We start from the raw sequence: 17,986 nt of genomic DNA, 5'->3' as shown, positions 1-17,986 counted from the left end.
AGTCCCGCTCATTTTTTAAAGGTGTTCACAGAATGTGGGTAGCACTGGATAGCATAGCATTTATTGCCATCCTTACTTGCCTAGACGCATTTCAGAGTCAACCACATTGTGTATATCTGGAGTCAAATGTGGGCTATATCAGGTATGAATAGCATATGCCTCCAGAGGGAGATTAGTAAAGCAGATGAGTTTTTAATGACAGTTGACTGTGGTTCACATCAGTTTTCAATTCCAGTTTTTTTGTTATTGAATTTAAATTTCACCAGAGTCAGATTCAAACCCACGTCCCTGAAACCACCACCTTCTCACAAGCACAAGCCAAGAGTGTGATGGAATATTTGCCATTTGCCTGGAGGAATACTGCTCCAAAAACAATAAAACAGCTTTTACCATCTAGGACAAAGCTGACTCCTTTACTAGCACCACATCCAACACCTTCCAGTCATTCCCTCAACCAATGATGCAAAATGGCAATAATGTGTACTATCTACACTGCAATGCAGAAATTCACCAAAGTTCTTTCGACAGCACCTTCCAAACAACAATTCTCTTTTGGTGGTGTGGTAAAGTCATTGGACAGAGGGCATGAGCGACCAGGCAGGGAGCAAGAGGACCCCATACCTTCTCATTCCAGCGATTCTCCTCCTCTCTGTCCCTAGATTAGAGATGGGCAATAAAACGTTGGGCTAACCAGCGACAGCCAAATCCCATGAATGAATAAAAATGATAATCGAGCATTACATGACACAAGCTGAAAACTACTGTTAAGACCACAATCAGATCAGCCTGGATCTTATCAAATGGTGCAGACTTAAGGAATTTGAGCAAAGATACCAATCTCTTGGGGACAGAACGGCAACGGTATTGGAGGGTGCATTCCAGAGGCCCAACTAAGCCTTTAAACAATTCATTAGAAGTTACTGAATGCACACTTCTGCCTCCAAACTGTAGCAGCACTCTAAGATACACTTACCCGTTTTTGCATTGATGAGCTGCAGAACGAGCGGCCGGCGAGTAACAATTCCAGACCCACGAGGAAGAAAATCCCTGAAAATAAAAATAGCAATAAGCATTTTGAGACCGTCAAGGATTGTCAATCAAAAGCAACATTTACAGAGATGAGAAACCACTGTCTGGAGTTAAGAATTCAGAGTATATTACCTCTAGGCTTGCAATAAAGTACAGAATCAGAGTACATTCCCTCATTCAGCGGAACTTGATTAATGACGCGCTTCCATGCACAGGAGTAGTGTGGGCCTGAAGCCAAGGGTGACAGTAAACTTCAGTTGGGGAATTCAGCCTCCATTCACCAATGGGCATGAGATAATGAACAGGCTGCTCAGACTGCGTTGTAACATTTGCTGCAGCTGGTCAATTGACTATGCATACAAACAAATAAAATAGGAGTAGACTATTTGGCCCTTCAAGCCTGCTGCACCATTCAGCAGAATCACAATTTTATTTCATTCATTGATTCACAGAAGTGGATGTCACTAGCTAGTTGTTGCTCATTCCTAACTGGTCTGAGGACAGTCAAGGACTAACCACATTGCTGTGGGTCTGGAGTCACAAAAGCCAGACTAGGAAAGGACATGCCCGAAGGGCATTAATGAACCTAATGGGTTTTTCCTGACAATTGACAATGGTTCCTTGATCATCCAGTTTTTTTTTTATTAAATGCAAATTCTAATATTTGCCATGGCAGGATTCAAACCCAAATCTCCAGTACATAACTATAGTCTCTGAATTAATGCTGCAATGACAATCTTAGGCCACTGCCTCCCAATGATATTTGCTGCACACCTTAACAGTAACGTAATCACAAAATCTACATCCTCCTTTAATGCATGGCAGATAGTCTCAATAACCAAATAGATCTCTTGCTCTTCAAACAGCCTACATGAATACTCCCTACCTACCACAAATGCCTCCCATGCCCTCAGTGCACTAGATTAGATTAGATTCGCTACAGTGTGGAAACAGGCCCTTCAGCCCAACAAGTCCACACTGCCCTTTGGAGCATCCCACCCAGTCCCATCCCCCTATAACCCACACACCCCTGAACTCTACAGGCAATTTAGCATGGCCAATCCACCTGGCCTGCACATCTTTGGACTGTGGGAGGAAACCGGAGCACCCGGAGGAAACCCACACAGACGCGGGGAGAATGTGCAAATCCTGCACAGACAGTTACCCAAGGCTGGAATCAAACCCAGGGCCCCGGCGCTGTGAGGCTGCAGTGCTAACCACTGAGCCACCGTGCCGCCAACTACTAACACACAGTAACCATCCATACTTCTAACCAAACCATGTTTTACTCTGTCTATTATCTAGATGTGAGCATTTCTAAAGCACCTGCCTCTGTTGCCTAATACAATCCCTCAGGTAACAATCTCAGCAGAATAGAAAGGGAGCAGTTGTGCCTGAGGTGAACAAACAACTGCTGCTGTGAACTCCAACTAGAACAGCAGCTTACATCATATTTCTTTCAGTCACCCTCCTGTCTTACACTGGGCCTTGCAGAGGAGGATTCAGTGTTGAGCAAGTCTCATTTTCAACCAAATCTTCAACAGGCCTCAACACCTGAGCATCTTGACTTGGAAATATATTGCTGTTCCTTCAGTGTTACTGGGTCAAAATCCTGGAACTCCCTCTGCAACAGCTTTGTGGGTGTCCCTCCACCAAATGAACTACAGGGGTTTAAGGCAGTAGCTCACCACCACCTTCTTCAAGGAGATTGTGGGGTGGGGGGGGGTGGGGCAACAAATGCTGTTCCAGTCAGCCATGTCTACAAACGCTGAAGACAGAAGGAAGAGCGTCTCTGATAGTGGTGCGCAATTGATCCCATCAGCTAAAGTTCACATTCCTCCAGTTATTCACACAACATTCTCTTATCTTACTTGCAAATTTACTGTTGTCTCTGCAATACCCATGTACCGATTCTCAAACATTCTAAAGTGACTACATTCAAGGTACACAGTAATGTTACACAGGTGCTAGAGCAAGTTCCCCAATTTATGCAAAAACAAGTTAACAACTAATAACAGGTTCACGTAGTTCTGGCATTGTCTTATTTATAAAATATTTTCTAAGGACACCCTGAATGGGGACAGTACATTTCCCAATCAAACCACTTGGATTGGGAGCAACATAGGAAATGCTTTCCAGTCTCAATGCGAAGCTAAATGTATTCAGGGTGACCGAACAGACTAAATATTGAAGAGGGCAGACATAAATTGTTGGCCCTCGGATGGGGAGCAGGGAAGGAGAACATGTAGCGCAATCCACATAACTTCACAAACTAACAAAAGGGGAAAGCGGGGGGGGGGGGTTCAGATTGTTTCAGAGATAGTAGAAACTGCAGATGCTTGAGAATCCGAGATAACAAGGTGTGGAGCTGGTTGAACACAGCAGGCCCAGCAGCATCAGAGGAGTAGGAAAGCTGAGGTTTCAGCAAATTTTCTGGAGGAGGGTCTAGGCCCGAAACATCAGCGTTCCTGCACCTCTGATGCTGCTTGGCCTGCTGAGTTCATCCAGCTCTACACCTTGTTATCTTAAATCGGAAAGGGGTTCTCTCGCCTGATTTTCTCACTCTACTCATTTGTACACAGCTCAGCATCTCTGTGCTCACCCCTTTAATATCCCCATCTCCATCCTCCGCTGCACTGCCCCCCGACACTTCTCATGCCTTCCCTCCTCTTTCACTATGCCCTCTGTCCCACCCACTAACACACACACCCCATTTCCCCCCCAAATGCCCACCCACACACTGTCTCTCTCTCTCCCCGCCACCTCCCCACTCCACCCTAACCGCCACCCAAAATCTCTCATTACCCCCTCAAATCTCTGGTTCAGCCCTTAGGCACCCTCCCCTACCCCTGCCCGTTTAGGCATTCCCCCTTCTCCCTACCCCTCCACATTTTACACATCCCCCCCCACCCAACCCCGACACTCCGGTTTACAGATTCCCTCCCACCAACTCCCCCGCGCCCCGGTTTATACATTGTTCTCCCTCTCTCTGTCTCCCTCCCACCCTCCCCCTGGTTTACATGTTTCCCCCCCCCCATCTCTCTCCCTTTCCCCCGGTTCACATGTTCCCCACACCCCCATCTCTCTCCCTTTCCCCCGGTTTACACGTCCCCCCCCCCCATCTCTCTCCCTTTCCCCCGGTTCACACGTTCCTCCCACCCCCATCTCTCTCCCTTTCCCCCGGTTCACACGTTCCTCCCACCCCCATCTCTCTCCCTTTCCCCCGGTTCACACGTTCCTCCCACCCTCCTCTCTCCCTTTCCCCCGGTTCACACGTTCCTCCCACCCCCATCTCTCTCCCTTTCCCCCGGTTCACACGTTCCTCCCACCCCCATCTCTCTCCCTTTCCCCCGGTTCACACGTTCCTCCCACCCCCATCTCTCTCCCTTTCCCCCAGTTTAACACGTTCCCCCCCCCCCCCATCTCTCCCCCTTTCCCCCGGTTCACACGTTCCCCGCACCCCCATCTCCCTCCCTTTCCCCCGGTTCACACGTATCCCCCCCCCCCCCCCATCTCTCTCCCTTTCCCCGGTTTACACGTTTCCCCCCCACTCCATCTCTCTCCCTTTCCCCCGGTTCACACGTTCCTCCCACCCCCATCTCTCTCCCTTTGCCCCAGTTTACACGTTCCCCCCCAACCCATCTCTCCCCCTTTCCCCCGGTTCACACGTTCCCCCACCCCCATCTCTCTCCCTTTCCCCGGTTCACACGTTCCTCCCACCCCCATCTCTCTCCCTTTCCCCCGGTTCACACGTTCCTCCCACCCCCATCTCTCTCCCTTTCCCCCGGTTCACACGTTCCTCCCACCCCCATCTCTCTCCCTTTCCCCCGGTTCACACGTTCCTCCCACCCCCATCTCTCTCCCTTTCCCCCGGTTTAACACGTCCCCCCCCCCCCCCCCATCTCTCCCCCTTTCCCCCCGGTTTAACACGTTTCCCACCCCCCCCCCATCTCTCCCCCTTTCCCGGGTTTACATGCTCCCTCTCTCTCCCCCTTTCCCCCTGGTTTACACGTTCCCCCCATCTCTCTCTCCCCATTTCCCCCAAGTTTACACATTCTCCCCCTCTCTCCCCGATTTACACGTTCCCCCCCTCTCTCCCTTTAACCTAGTTTACACGTTCCCCCCCTTTCTCTCTCCCCCTATCCCCCCCCGGTTCACATGTTCCCCCCCATCTCTCTCTCCCCCTATCCCCCCCGGTTCACACGTTCCCCCCCCATCTCTCTCTCCCCGTATCCCCCCGGGTTCACACGTTCCCCCCCCATCTCTCTCTCCCCCTATCCCCCCCCGGTTCACACGTTCCCCCCCATCTCTCTCTCCCCCTATACCCCCTGGTTCACACGTTCCCCCCCTCTCTCTCTCCCCCATCCCCCCCGGTTCACACGCTCCCCCCCTCTCTCCCTATCCCCCCCGGTTTACACGTTCCCCCCCTCTCTCTCTCCCCCATCCCCCCCGGTTCACACGCTCCCCCCCTCTCTCTCTCTCCCCCTATCCCCCCCGGTTTACACGTTCCCCCCCTCTCTCTCTCCCCCATCCCCCCTGGTTTACACATTCCCTCTCCCCCCCCCTCCCCCGGTTTACACATGCCCTCTCTCTCTCTCTCTCTCTCCCCCTTTCCCGCGGTTTACACAACGCCCCCCACCCCCCCTCTCTCTCTCTCTCTCCGCCCCCCACTTTCCCCCGGTTTACACATTCCCCCTCTCTCTCTCTCTCTCCCTCCCCCTTTCCCCCGGTTTACACATTCCCCCCCCCTCTCTCTCTCTCTCTCCCCTTTCCCCCGGTTTACACATTCCCCCCTCTCTCTCTCTCCCCCCCTTTCCCCCGGTTTACACATTTCCCCCCCTCTCTCTCTCGCCCCCTTTCCCCCGGTTTACACATTCCCCCCCTCTCTCTCTCTCCCCCCCTTTCCCCCGGTTTACACATTTCCCCCCCTCTCTCTCTCTCGCCCCCTTTCCCCCGGTTTACACATCCCCCCCCCTCTCTCTCTCTCTCCCTTTCCCCCGGTTTACACGTTCTCTCTCTCTCTATCTCTCCCCCTTTCCCCCGGTTTACACGTTCTCTCTCTCTCTCTCTCTCTCTCCCCCTTTCCCCCGGTTTACACGTTCCCCCTCTCTCTCTCTCCCCCCCTTTCCCCCGGTTTACACGTTCCCCCTCTCTCTCTCTCCGCCCCCCCTTTCCCCGGTTTACACGTTCCCCCCCCTCTCTCTCTCTCTCTCACCGCCCCCCCTTTCCCCCGGTTTACACGTTCCCCCTCTCTCTCTCTCCCCCCCCCCCCCTTTCCCCCGGTTTACACGTTCCCCCTCTCTCTCTCTCTCCCCCCCCTTTCCCCCGGTTTACACGTTCCCCCTCTCTCTCTCTCTCTCTCTCTCTCTCCCCCTTTCCCCCGGTTTACACGTTCCCCCTCTCTCTCTATCTCCGCCCCCCCTTTCCCCCGGTTTACACGTTCACCCCTCTCTCTCTCCGCCCCCCCCTTTCCCCCGGTTTACACGTTCCCCCCCTCTCTCTCTCTCCCCCCCCCTCTTTCCCCCGGTTTACACATTCCCCCCCTCTCTCTCTCTCCCCCCCTTTCCCCCGGTTTACACATTTCCCCCCCTCTCTCTCTCGCCCCCTTTCCCCCGGTTTACACATTCCCCCCCTCTCTCTCTCTCCCCCCCTTTCCCCCGGTTTACACATTTCCCCCCCTCTCTCTCTCTCGCCCCCTTTCCCCCGGTTTACACATCCCCCCCCTCTCTCTCTCTCCCCCTTTCCCCCGGTTTACACGTTCTCTCTCTCTCTCTCTCTCTCTCCCCCTTTCCCCCGGTTTACACGTTCCCCCTCTCTCTCTCTCCCCCCCTTTCCCCCGGTTTACACGTTCCCCCTCTCTCTCTCTCCGCCCCCCCTTTCCCCCGGTTTACACGTTCCCCCCCTCTCTCTCTCTCTCTCACCGCCCCCCCCTTTCCCCCGGTTTACACGTTCCCCCTCTCTCTCTCTCCCCCCCCCCCCCTTTCCCCCGGTTTACACGTTCCCCTCTCTCTCTCTCCCCCCCCTTTCCCCCGGTTTACACGTTCCCCCCCTCTCTCTCTCTCTCTCTCTCTCTCTCCCCCTTTCCCCCGGTTTACACGTTCCCCCTCTCTCTCTATCTCCGCCCCCCCTTTCCCCCGGTTTACACGTTCACCCCTCTCTCTCTCCGCCCCCCCTTTCCCCCGGTTTACACGTTCCCCCCCTCTCTCTCTCTCCCCCCCAACCTTTCCCCCGGTTTACACGTTCCCCCCCTCTCTCTCTCTCCCCCCCCCCTTTCCCCCGGTTTACACGTTCCCCCTCTCTCTCTCTTCCCCCCCCTTTCCCCCGGTTTGCACGTTCCCTCTCTCTCTCCCTCCCCCACTTTCCCCCGGTTTACACGTTCCCTCGCTGTCTCTCTCTCTCCCCCCCTTTCCCCCGGTTTACACGTTCCCTCTCTCTCTCTCTCCCCCCCTTTACACATTCCCTCTCTCTCTCTCTCTCCCCCCCTTTCCCCCAGTTTACACGTTCCCTCTCTCTCTCTCTCTCCCTTTCCCCCGGTTTCACGTTCCCTCTCTCTCTCTCCCTTTCCCCCGGTTTCACGTTCCCTCTCTCTCTCTCTCTCTCTCTCCCCCTTTCCCCCGGTTTACACGTTCCCTCTCTCTCTCTCTCTCTCTCTCTCTCCCCCCCCCCCCTTTCCCCCCCTCTCTCTCTCTCCCCCCCCTTTCCCCCGGTTTACACGTTCCCTCTCTCTCTCTCTCTCTCTCTCTCTCCCCCTTTCCCCCGGTTTACACGTTCCCTCTCTGTCTCTCTCTCTCTCTCCCCCCCTTTCCCCCGGTTTACACGTTCCCTCTCTCTCTCTCTCCCCCCCTTTCCCCCAGTTTACACGTTCCCTCTCTCTCTCTCTCCCCCTTTCCCCGTTTACACGTTCCCTCTCTCTCTCTCCCCCCCTTTCCCCCGGTTTACACGTTCCCTCTCTCTCTCTCCCCCCCTTTCCCCCGGTTTACACGTTCCCTCTCTCTCTCTCTCTCCTTTTCCCCGGTTTACACGTTCCCTCTCTCTCTCTCTCCCCCCCCCCCTTTCCCCCAGTTTACACGTTCCCTCTCTCTCTCTCTCTCTCCCTCTCCCACCCTTTCCCCCAGTTTACACGTTCCCTCTCTCTCTCTCTCTCCCTCTCCCCCCCCTTTCCCCCAGTTTACACGTTCCCTCTCTCTCTCTCTCCCCCTCTCCCCCGGTTTACACGTTCCCTCTCTCTCTCTCTCCCTTTCCCCCGGTTTACACGTTCCCTCTCTCTCTCTCTCTCTCTCTCTCTCTCTCTCCCCCCCCCCCTTTCCCCCAGTTTACACGTTCCCTCTCTCTCTCCCCCTTTCCCCCAGTTTACACGTTCCCTCTCTCTCTCTCTCCCTTTCCCCCGGTTTACACGTTCCCTCTCTCTCTCTCTCTCTCTCTCTCTCTCTCTCTCTCTCTCTCCCCCCCCCCTTTCCCCAGTTTACACGTTCCCTCTCTCTCTCCCCCTTTCCCCCAGTTTACACGTTCCCTCTCTCTCTCTACCCCCCTTTCCCCCGGTTTACACGTTCCCTCTCTCTCTCTCTCTCCCCCCCTTTCCCCCGGTTTACACGTTCCCTCTCTCTCTCTCTCTCCCCCCCTTTCCCCCGGTTTACACGTTCCCTCTCTCTCTCTCTCTCCCCCCCTTTCCCCCGGTTTACACGTTCCCTCTCTCTCTCTCTCTCCCCCCCTTTCCCCCGGTTTACACGTTCCCTCTCTCTCTCTCTCTCCCCCCCTTTCCCCCGGTTTACACGTTCCCTCTCTCTCTCTCTCTCTCTCCCCCCCTTTCCCCGGTTTACACGTTCCCTCTCTCTCTCTCTCTCCCCCCCTTTCCCCCGGTTTACACGTTCCCTCTCTCTCTCTCTCCCCCCCCTTTCCCCCGGTTTACACGTTCCCTCTCTCTCTCTCTCCCCCCCCCTTTCCCCCAGTTTACACGTTCCCTCTCTCTCTCTCCCTCTCCCCCAGTTTACACGTTCCCTCTCTCTCTCTCTCTCCCTCTCCCCCCCCTTTCCCCCAGTTTACACGTTCCCTCTCTCTCTCTCTCCCTCTCCCCCCCCTTTCCCCCAGTTTACACGTTCCCTCTCTCTCTCTCTCTCCCATTCCCCCGGTTTACACGTTCCCTCTCTCTCTCTCCCTCTCCCCCCCTTTCCCCCGGTTTACACGTTCCCTCTCTCTCTCTCCCTCTCCCCCCCTTTCCCCCGGTTTACACGTTCCCTCTCTCTCTCTCTCTCTCTCCCCCCCCCTTTCCCCCAGTTTACACGTTCCCTCTCTCTCTCTCCCTCTCCCCCCCTTTCCCCCAGTTTACACGTTCCCTCTCTCTCTCTCTCTCTCTCCCCCTCTCCCCCCCTTTCCCCCAGTTTACACGTTCCCTCTCTCTCCCCCCCCTTTCCCCCGGTTTACACGTTCCCTCTCTCTCTCTCTCTCTCCCCCTTTCCCCCGGTTTACACGTTCTCTCTCTCTCTCTCTCTCTCCCCCCCCTTTCCCCCAGTTTACACGTTCCCTCTCTCTCTCTCTCTCTCCCCCTTTCCCCCAGTTTACACGTTCCCTCTCTCTCTCTCTCTCTCTCTCTCCCCCCCCTTTCCCCCGGTTTACACGTTCCCTCTCTCTCTCTCCCCCCCTTTCCCCCGGTTTACACGTTCCCTCTCTCTCTCTCCCCCCCTTTCCCCCGGTTTACACGTTCCCTCTCTCTCTCTCTCTCCCCCCCTTTCCCCCGGTTTACACGTTCCCTCTCTCTCTCTCCCCCCCCCCTTTCCCCCGGTTTACACGTTCCCTCTCTCTCTCTCTCCCCCCCTTTCCCCCGGTTTACACGTTCCCTCTCTCTCTCTCTCCCCCCCCCTTTCCCCCAGTTTACACGTTCCCTCTCTCTCTCTCCCTCTCCCCCAGTTTACACGTTCCCTCTCTCTCTCTCTCTCCCTCTCCCCCCCCTTTCCCCCAGTTTACACGTTCCCTCTCTCTCTCTCTCCCTCTCCCCCCCTTTCCCCCAGTTTACACGTTCCCTCTCTCTCTCTCTCCCCCTTTCCCCCGGTTTAAACGTTCCCTCTCTCTCTCTCCCTCTCCCCCCCTTTCCCCCAGTTTACACGTTCCCTCTCTCTCTCTCCCTCTCCCCCCCCCCCCTTTCCCCCGGTTTACACGTTCCCTCTCTCTCTCTCTCTCTCCCCCCCCCTTTCCCCAGTTTACACGTTCCCTCTCTCTCTCCCCCTTTCCCCCGGTTTACACGTTCCCTCTCTCTCTCTCTCTCCCCCCCCCTTTCCCCCAGTTTACACGTTCCCTCTCTCTCTCTCCCTCTCCCCCCCTTTCCCCAGTTTACACGTTCCCTCTCTCTCTCTCTCTCCCCCTCTCCCCCCCTTTCCCCCAGTTTACACGTTCCCTCTCTCTCTCTCTCTCTCCCTCTCCCCCCCCCTTTCCCCCAGTTTACACGTTCCCTCTCTCTCTCTCTCTCTCCCTCTCCCCCCCCCTTTCCCCCAGTTTACACGTTCTCTCTCTCTCCCCCCACCTTTCCCCCGGTTTACACGTTCCCTCTCTCTCTCTCTCCCTTTCCCCCGGTTTACACGTTCCCTCTCTCTCTCTCTCCCTCTCCCCCCCTTTCCCCCAGTTTACACGTTCCCTCTCTCTCTCTCTCTCTCTCCCCCCCTTTCCCCCAGTTTACACGTTCCCTCTCTCTCTCTCTCCCTCTCCCCCCCCCCTTTGCCCCAGTTTACACGTTCCCTCTCTCTCTCTCTCTCCCTCTCCCCCCCCCTTTCCCCCAGTTTACACGTTCCCTCTCTCTCTCCCCCCCCCCCTTTCCCCCAGTTTACACGTTCCTCTCTCTCTCTCTCTCTCCCCCCCCCCTTTCCCCCAGTTTACACGTTCCCTCTCTCTCTCCCTCTCCCCCCCCTTTCCCCCAGTTTACACGTTCCCTCTCTCTCTCTCTCCCTCTCCCCCCCCTTTCCCCCAGTTTACACGTTCCCTCTCTCTCTCCCCCTCTCCCCCCCCCCCTTTCCCCCAGTTTACACGTTCCCTCTCTCTCTCTCTCTCTCCCCCCTCCCCCCCTTTCCCCCAGTTTACACGTTCCCTCTCTCTCTCTCTCTCCCTCTCCCCCCCCCCTTTCCCCCAGTTTACACGTTCTCTCTCTCTCCCCCCCCCTTTCCCCCGGTTTACACGTTCCCTCTCTCTCTCTCTCCCTTTCCCCCGGTTTACACGTTCCCTCTCTCTCTCTCTCTCTCCCCCCCCCCTTTCCCCCGGTTTACACGTTCCCTCTCTCTCTCTCTCCCTTTCCCCCGGTTTACACGTTCCCTCTCTCTCTCTCTCTCTCTCCCCCCCCCTTTCCCCCAGTTTACACGTTCCCTCTCTCTCTCCCCCCCTTTCCCCCAGTTTACACGTTCCCTCTCTCTCTCTCCCTCTCCCCCCCTTTCCCCCAGTTTACACGTTCCCTCTCTCTCTCTCTCCCTCTCCCCCCCCCCTTTCCCCCAGTTTACACGTTCCCTCTCTCTCTCTCTCCCTCTCCCCCGGTTTACACGTTCCCTCACTCTCTCTCCCCCCCCTTTCCCCCGGTTTACACGTTCCCTCTCTCTCTCTCTCCCTTTCCCCCGGTTTACACGTTCCCTCTCTCTCTCTCTCTCTCTCCCCCCCTTTCCCCCAGTTTACACGTTCCCTCTCTCTCTCTCTCTCTCTCTCCCCCCTTTCCCCAGTTTACACGTTCCCTCTCTCTCTCTCTCTCCCCCTTTCCCCCGGTTTACACGTTCCCTCTCTCTCTCTCTCTCCCCCTTTCCCCCGGTTTACACGTTCCCTCTCTCTCTCTCTCTCCCCCTTTCCCCCGGTTTACACGTTCCCTCTCTCTCTCTCTCTCCCCCTTTCCCCCGGTTTACACGTTCCCTCTCTCTCTCTCTCTCCCCCCCTTTCCCCCGGTTTACACGTTCCCTCTCTCTCTCTCTCTCCCCCCCTTTCCCCCGGTTTACACGTTCCCTCTCTCTCTCTCTCCCCCCCTTTCCCCCGGTTTACACGTTCCCTCTCTCTCTCCCACCCTTTCCCCCGGTTTACACGTTCCCTCTCTCTCTCTCTCTCCCCCCCTTTCCCCCGGTTTACACAACGCCCCCCACACCCCCTCTCTCTCTCTCCCTCCCCCTTTCCCCCGGTTTACACATTCCCCCCCTCTCTCTCTCTCTCTCCCCCCCCCTTTCCCCCGGTTTACACATTCCCCCCCCCCCTCTCTCTCTCTCGCCCCCTTTCCCCCGGTTTACACATTTCCCCCCCTCTCTCTCTCTCTCGCCCCCTTTCCCCCGGTTTACACATTCCCCCCCTCTCTCTCTCTCCCCCCCTTTCCCCCGGTTTACACATTTCCCCCCCCCCCTCTCTCTCTCTCTCCCTTTCCCCCAGTTTACACATTCCCCCCCCCCTCTCTCTCTCTCTCTCTCTCTCTCTCTCTCTCCCTTTCCCCCGGTTTACACATTCCCCCCCCCTCCCTCTCTCTCTCCCCCTTTCCCCCGGTTTACACATTCCCCCCCCCCTCCCCCTCTCTCCCCCTTTCCCCCGGTTTACACGTTCCCCCCACCTCTCTCTCCGCGCCCCCCCCTTCCCCCGGTTTACACGTTCTCTCTCTCTCTCTCTCTCTCCCCCTTTCCCCCGGTTTACACGTTCCCCCTCTCTCTCTCTCTCCCCCGGTTTACACGTTCTCTCTCTCTCTCTCTCTCTCTCTCCCCCGGTTTACACGTTCTCTCTCTCTCTCTCCCCCTTTCCCCCGGTTTACACGTTCTCTCTCTCTCTCTCTCTCTCCCCCTTTCCCCCGGTTTACACGTTCTCTCTCTCTCTCTCTCTCTCCCCCTTTCCCCCGGTTTACACGTTCTCTCTCTCTCTCTCCCCCTTTCCCCCGGTTTACACGTTCTCTCTCTCTCTCTCCCCCTTTCCCCCGGTTTACACGTTCTCTCTCTCTCTCTCTCCCCCTTTCCCCCGGTTTACACGTTCTCTCTCTCTCTCTCTCCCCCTTTCCCCCGGTTTACACGTTCTCTCTCTCTCTCTCTCCCCCTTTCCCCCGGTTTACACGTTCTCTCTCTCTCTCTCTCCCCCTTTCCCCCGGTTTACACGTTCTCTCTCTCTCTCTCTCCCCCTTTCCCCCGGTTTACACGTTCCCCCTCTCTCTCTCTCTCCCCCGGTTTACACGTTCTCTCTCTCTCTCTCTCTCTCTCTCCCCCGGTTTACACGTTCTCTCTCTCTCTCTCTCTCTCTCTCCCCCTTTCCCCCGGTTTACACGTTCTCTCTCTCTCTCTCTCTCTCCCCCTTTCCCCCGGTTTACACGTTCTCTCTCTCTCTCTCTCTCCCCCTTTCCCCCGGTTTACACGTTCTCTCTCTCTCTCTCCCCCTTTCCCCCGGTTTACACGTTCCCTCTCTCTCTCTCTCCCTCTCCCCCCCTTTCCCCCAGTTTACACGTTCCCTCTCTCTCTCTCTCCCTCTCCCCCCCCTTTTCCCCAGTTTACACGTTCCCTCTCTCTCTCTCTCCCTCTCCCCCCCTTTCCCCCAGTTTACACATTCCCTCTCCCTCTCCCCCCCCCTTTCCCCCAGTTTACACGTTCCCTCTCTCTCTCCCTCTCCCCCCCCCCTTTCCCCCAGTTTACACGTTCCCTCTCTCTCTCTCTCTCCCCCCCCCCCCTTTCCCCCAGTTTACACGTTCCCTCTCTCTCTCTCTCTCCCCCCCCCTTTCCCCCAGTTTACACGTTCCCTCTCTCTCTCTCTCCCTCTCCCCCCCCTTCCCCCGGTTTACACGTTCTCTCTCTCTCTCTCTCCCTCTCCCCCCCCTTCCCCCGGTTTACACGTTCTCTCTCTCTCTCTCTCTCTCTCCCCCTTTACCCGGTTTACACGTTCTCTCTCTCTCTCTCTCTCCCCCTTTCCCCCGGTTTACACGTTCTCTCTCTCTCTCTCTCTCCCCCTTTCCCCCGGTTTACACGTTCTCTCTCTCCCTCTCTCTCTCTCTCCCCCTTTCCCCCGGTTTACACGTTCTCTCTCTCCCTCTCTCTCTCTCTCCCCCTTTCCCCCGGTTTACACGTTCCCCCTCTCTCTCTCTCTCTCTCTCTCTCTCCCCCTTTCCCCCGGTTTACACGTTCCCCCTCTCTCTCTCTCTCTCTCTCTCTCTCTCCCCCCCCTTTCCCCCGGTTTACACGTTCTCTCTCTCTCTCTCTCTCCCCCTTTCCCCCGGTTTACACGTTCTCTCTCTCTCTCTCTCTCTCCCCCTTTCCCCCGGTTTACACGTTCTCTCTCTCTCTCTCTCTCCCCCTTTCCCCCGGTTTACACGTTCTCTCTCTCTCTCTCTCTCTCTCCCCCTTTCCCCCGGTTTACACGTTCTCTCTCTCTCTCTCTCTCCCCCTTTCCCCCGGTTTACACGTTCTCTCTCTCTCTCTCTCTCCCCCTTTCCCCCGGTTTACACGTTCTCTCTCTCTCTCTCTCTCTCCCCCTTTCCCCCGGTTTACACGTTCTCTCTCTCTCTCTCTCTCTCCCCCTTTCCCCCGGTTTACACGTTCTCTCTCTCTCTATCTCTCCCCCTTTCCCCCGGTTTACACGTTCTCTCTCTCTCTCTCTCTCTCTCCCCCTTTCCCCCGGTTTACACGTTCCCCCTCTCTCTCTCTCCCCCCCTTTCCCCGGTTTACACGTTCCCCCTCTCTCTCTCTCCGCCCCCCCCTTTCCCCCGGTTTACACGTTCCCCCTCTCTCTCTCTCTCCGCCCCCCCTTTCCCCCGGTTTACACGTTCCCCCTCTCTCTCTCTCTCTCCCCCCCCCCTTTCCCCCGGTTTACACGTTCCCTCTCTCTCTCTCTCCCCCCCCCTTTCCCCCGGTTTACACGTTCCCCCTCTCTCTCTCTCTCTCCCCCTTTCCCCCGGTTTACACGTTCCCCCTCTCTCTCTATCTCCGCCCCCCCTTTCCCCCGGTTTACACGTTCACCCCTCTCTCTCTCCCCCCCCCCCCTTTCCCCCGGTTTGCACGTTCCCTCTCTCTCTCTCTCCCCCACTTTCCCCCGGTTTACACGTTCCCTCTCTGTCTCTCTCTCTCCCCCCCTTTCCCCCCCTTTACACGTTCCCTCTCTCTCTCTCTCCCCCCCCCTTTCCCCCAGTTTACACGTTCCCTCTCTCGCTCTCTCTCCCTTTCCCCCGGTTTCACGTTCCCTCTCTCTCTCTCTCCCCCTTTCCCCCGGTTTCCACGTTCCCTCTCTCTCTCTATCCCCCTTTCCCCCGGTTTACACGTTCCCTCTCTCTCTCTCTCTCCCTTTCCCCCGGTTTCACGTTCCCTCTCTCCCTCTCCCCCCCTTTCCCCCAGTTTACACGTTCCCTCTCTCTCTCTCTCCCTCTCCCCCCCTTTCCCCAGTTTACACGTTCCCTCTCTCTCTCTCTCTCCCCCCCTTTCCCCCAGTTTACACGTTCCCTCTCTCTCTCTCCCTCTCCCCCCCCCTTTCCCCCAGTTTACACGTTCCCTCTCTCTCTCTCTCTCCCCCCCCCCTTTCCCCCAGTTTACACGTTCCCTCTCTCTCTCTCTCTCCCCCCACCCTTTCCCCCAGTTTACACGTTCCCTCTCTCTCTCTCTCTCCCCCCCCTTTCCCCCAGTTTACACGTTCCCTCTCTCTCTCTCTCCCCCTCTCCCCCCCCTTTCCCCAGTTTACACGTTCCCTCTCTCTCTCTCTCCCCCTCTCCCCCCCCTTTCCCCCAGTTTACACGTTCCCTCTCTCTCTCCCTCCCTCTCCCCCCCCTTTCCCCCAGTTTACACGTTCTCTCTCTCTCTCTCTCTCTCTCTCTCCCCCTTTCCCCCGGTTTACACGTTCTCTCTCTCTCTCTCTCTCTCTCTCTCCCCCTTTCCCCCGGTTTACACGTTCTCTCTCTCTCTCTCTCTCTCCCCCTTTCCCCCGGTTTACACGTTCTCTCTCTCTCTCTCTCTCTCTCCCCCTTTCCCCCGGTTTACACGTTCTCTCTCTCTCTCTCTCTCCCCCTTTCCCCCGGTTTACACGTTCTCTCTCTCTCTCTCTCTCCCCTTTCCCCCGGTTTACACGTTCTCTCTCTCTCTCTCGCTCCCCCTTTCCCCCGGTTTACACGTTCTCTCTCTCTCTCTCTCTCTCCCCCCCTTTCCCCCGGTTTACACGTTCCCCCTCTCTCTCTCTCCGCCCCCCCTTTCCCCCGGTTTACACGTTCCCCCTCTCTCTCCGCCCCCCCCTTTCCCCCGGTTTACACGTTCCCCCTCTCTCTCTCTCTCCCCCCCTCCCCTTTCCCCCGGTTTACACGTTCCCTCTCTCTCTCTCTCCCCCCCCTTTCCCCCGGTTTACACGTTCCCCCTCTCTCTCTCTCTCTCTCTCTCTCTCTCTCTCTCTCTCCCCCTTTCCCCCGGTTTACACGTTCTCTCTCTCTCTATCTCTCCCCCTTTCCCCCGGTTTACACGTTCTCTCTCTCTCTCTCTCTCTCCCCCCTTTCCCCCGGTTTACCACGTTCCCCCTCTCTCTCTCTCCCCCCCTTTCCCCCGGTTTACACGTTCCCCCTCTCTCTCTCTCCGCCCCCCCTTTCCCCCGGTTTACACGTTCCCCCTCTCTCTCCGCCCCCCCCTTTCCCCCGGTTTACACGTTCCCCCTCTCTCTCTCTCTCTCCCCCCCCCCCCTTTCCCCCGGTTTACACGTTCCCTCTCTCTCTCTCTCCCCCCCACCTTTCCCCCGGTTTACACGTTCCCCCTCTCTCTCTCTCTCCCCCTTTCCCCCGGTTTACACGTTCCCCCTCTCTCTCTATCTCCGCCCCCCCTTTCCCCCGGTTTACACGTTCACCCCTCTCTCTCTCCGCCCCCCCTTTCCCCGGTTTACACGTTCCCCCTCTCTCTCTCTCCCCCCCCGTCTTTCCCCCGGTTTACACGTTCCCCCTCTCTCTCTCTTCCCCCCCCTTTCCCCCGGTTTGCACGTTCCCTCTCTCTCTCTCTCCCCCACTTTCCCCCGGTTTACACGTTCCCTCTCTGTCTCTCTCACTCCCCCCCTTTCCCCCGGTTTACACGTTCCCTCTCTCTCTCTCTCCCCCCCTTTACACGTTCCCTCTCTCTCTCTCTCTCTCCCCCCCTTTCCCCCAGTTTACACGTTCCCTCTCTCTCTCTCTCTCTCCCTTTCCCCCGGTTTCACGTTCCCTCTCTCACTCTCTCCCCCTTTCCCCCGGTTTCCACGTTCCCTCTCTCTCTCTCTCCCCCTTTCCCCCGGTTTACACGTTCCCTCTCTCTCTCTCTCTCTCCCCCCCTTCCCCCCGGTTTCACATTCCCTCTCTCCCTCTACCCCCCTTTCCCCCAGTTTACACGTTCCCTCTCTCTCTCTCTCTCCCCCCCTTTCCCCCAGTTTACACGTTCCCTCTCTCTCTCTCTCTCCCCCCCTTTCCCCCAGTTTACACGTTCCCTCTCTCTCTCTCTCTCCCTCTCCCCCCCCCTTTCCCCCAGTTTACACGTTCCCTCTCTCTCTCTCTCTCTCCCCCCCCCTTTCCCCCAGTTTACACGTTCCCTCTCTCTCTCTCTCCCCCCCCCTTTCCCCCAGTTTACACGTTCCCTCTCTCTCTCTCTCTCTCCCCCTCTCCCCCCCCTTTCCCCCAGTTTACACGTTCCCTCTCTCTCTCTCTCTCCCTCTCCCCCCCCTTTCCCCCAGTTTACACGTTCCCTCTCTCTCTCTCTCCCCCTCTCCCCCCCCCCTTTCCCCCAGTTTACACGTTCCCTCTCTCTCTCCCTCCCTCTCCCCCCCCCTTTCCCCCAGTTTACACGTTCCCTCTCTCTCTCCCTCCCTCGCCCCCCCCCCTTTCCCCCAGTTTACACGTTCCCTCTCTCTCTCTCTCTCTCTCCCCCCCCGCTTTCCCCCAGTTTACACGTTCCCTCTCTCTCTCTCTCTCCCCCCCCTTTCCCCCGGTTTACACGTTCCCCCCCCCCCCCTCTCTCTCTCTCCCCCCGCCTTTCCCCCGGTTTACACGTTCCCCCCCCCTCTCTCTCTC

The 17,986-nt window shown here is 57.1% G+C and overlaps 1 protein-coding gene across 6 annotated transcripts in view; it reads right to left on the bottom strand.

Annotated features, from left to right (window-relative positions):
- The window catches only part of dnm2a (dynamin 2a), a 71,938-nt gene that overhangs the window by 50,249 nt on the left and 3,703 nt on the right, over positions 1-17,986 (bottom strand). For all 6 annotated transcript variants that reach the window (XM_059639859.1, XM_059639860.1, XM_059639856.1 and 3 more), the window contains exon 2: positions 974-1,047. In XM_059639859.1, coding sequence (XP_059495842.1) covers positions 974-1,047 — 74 coding nt within the window. The remainder of the gene's footprint in view (positions 1-973; positions 1,048-17,986) is intronic.

This window comes from Stegostoma tigrinum, chromosome 35, assembly GCF_030684315.1.
Source record: "Stegostoma tigrinum isolate sSteTig4 chromosome 35, sSteTig4.hap1, whole genome shotgun sequence".
Lineage (NCBI taxonomy): Eukaryota > Metazoa > Chordata > Chondrichthyes > Orectolobiformes > Stegostomatidae > Stegostoma > Stegostoma tigrinum.
Note: the sequence above shows the minus strand (reverse complement) of the source record. Positions and strands in the feature narration are given on the sequence as shown.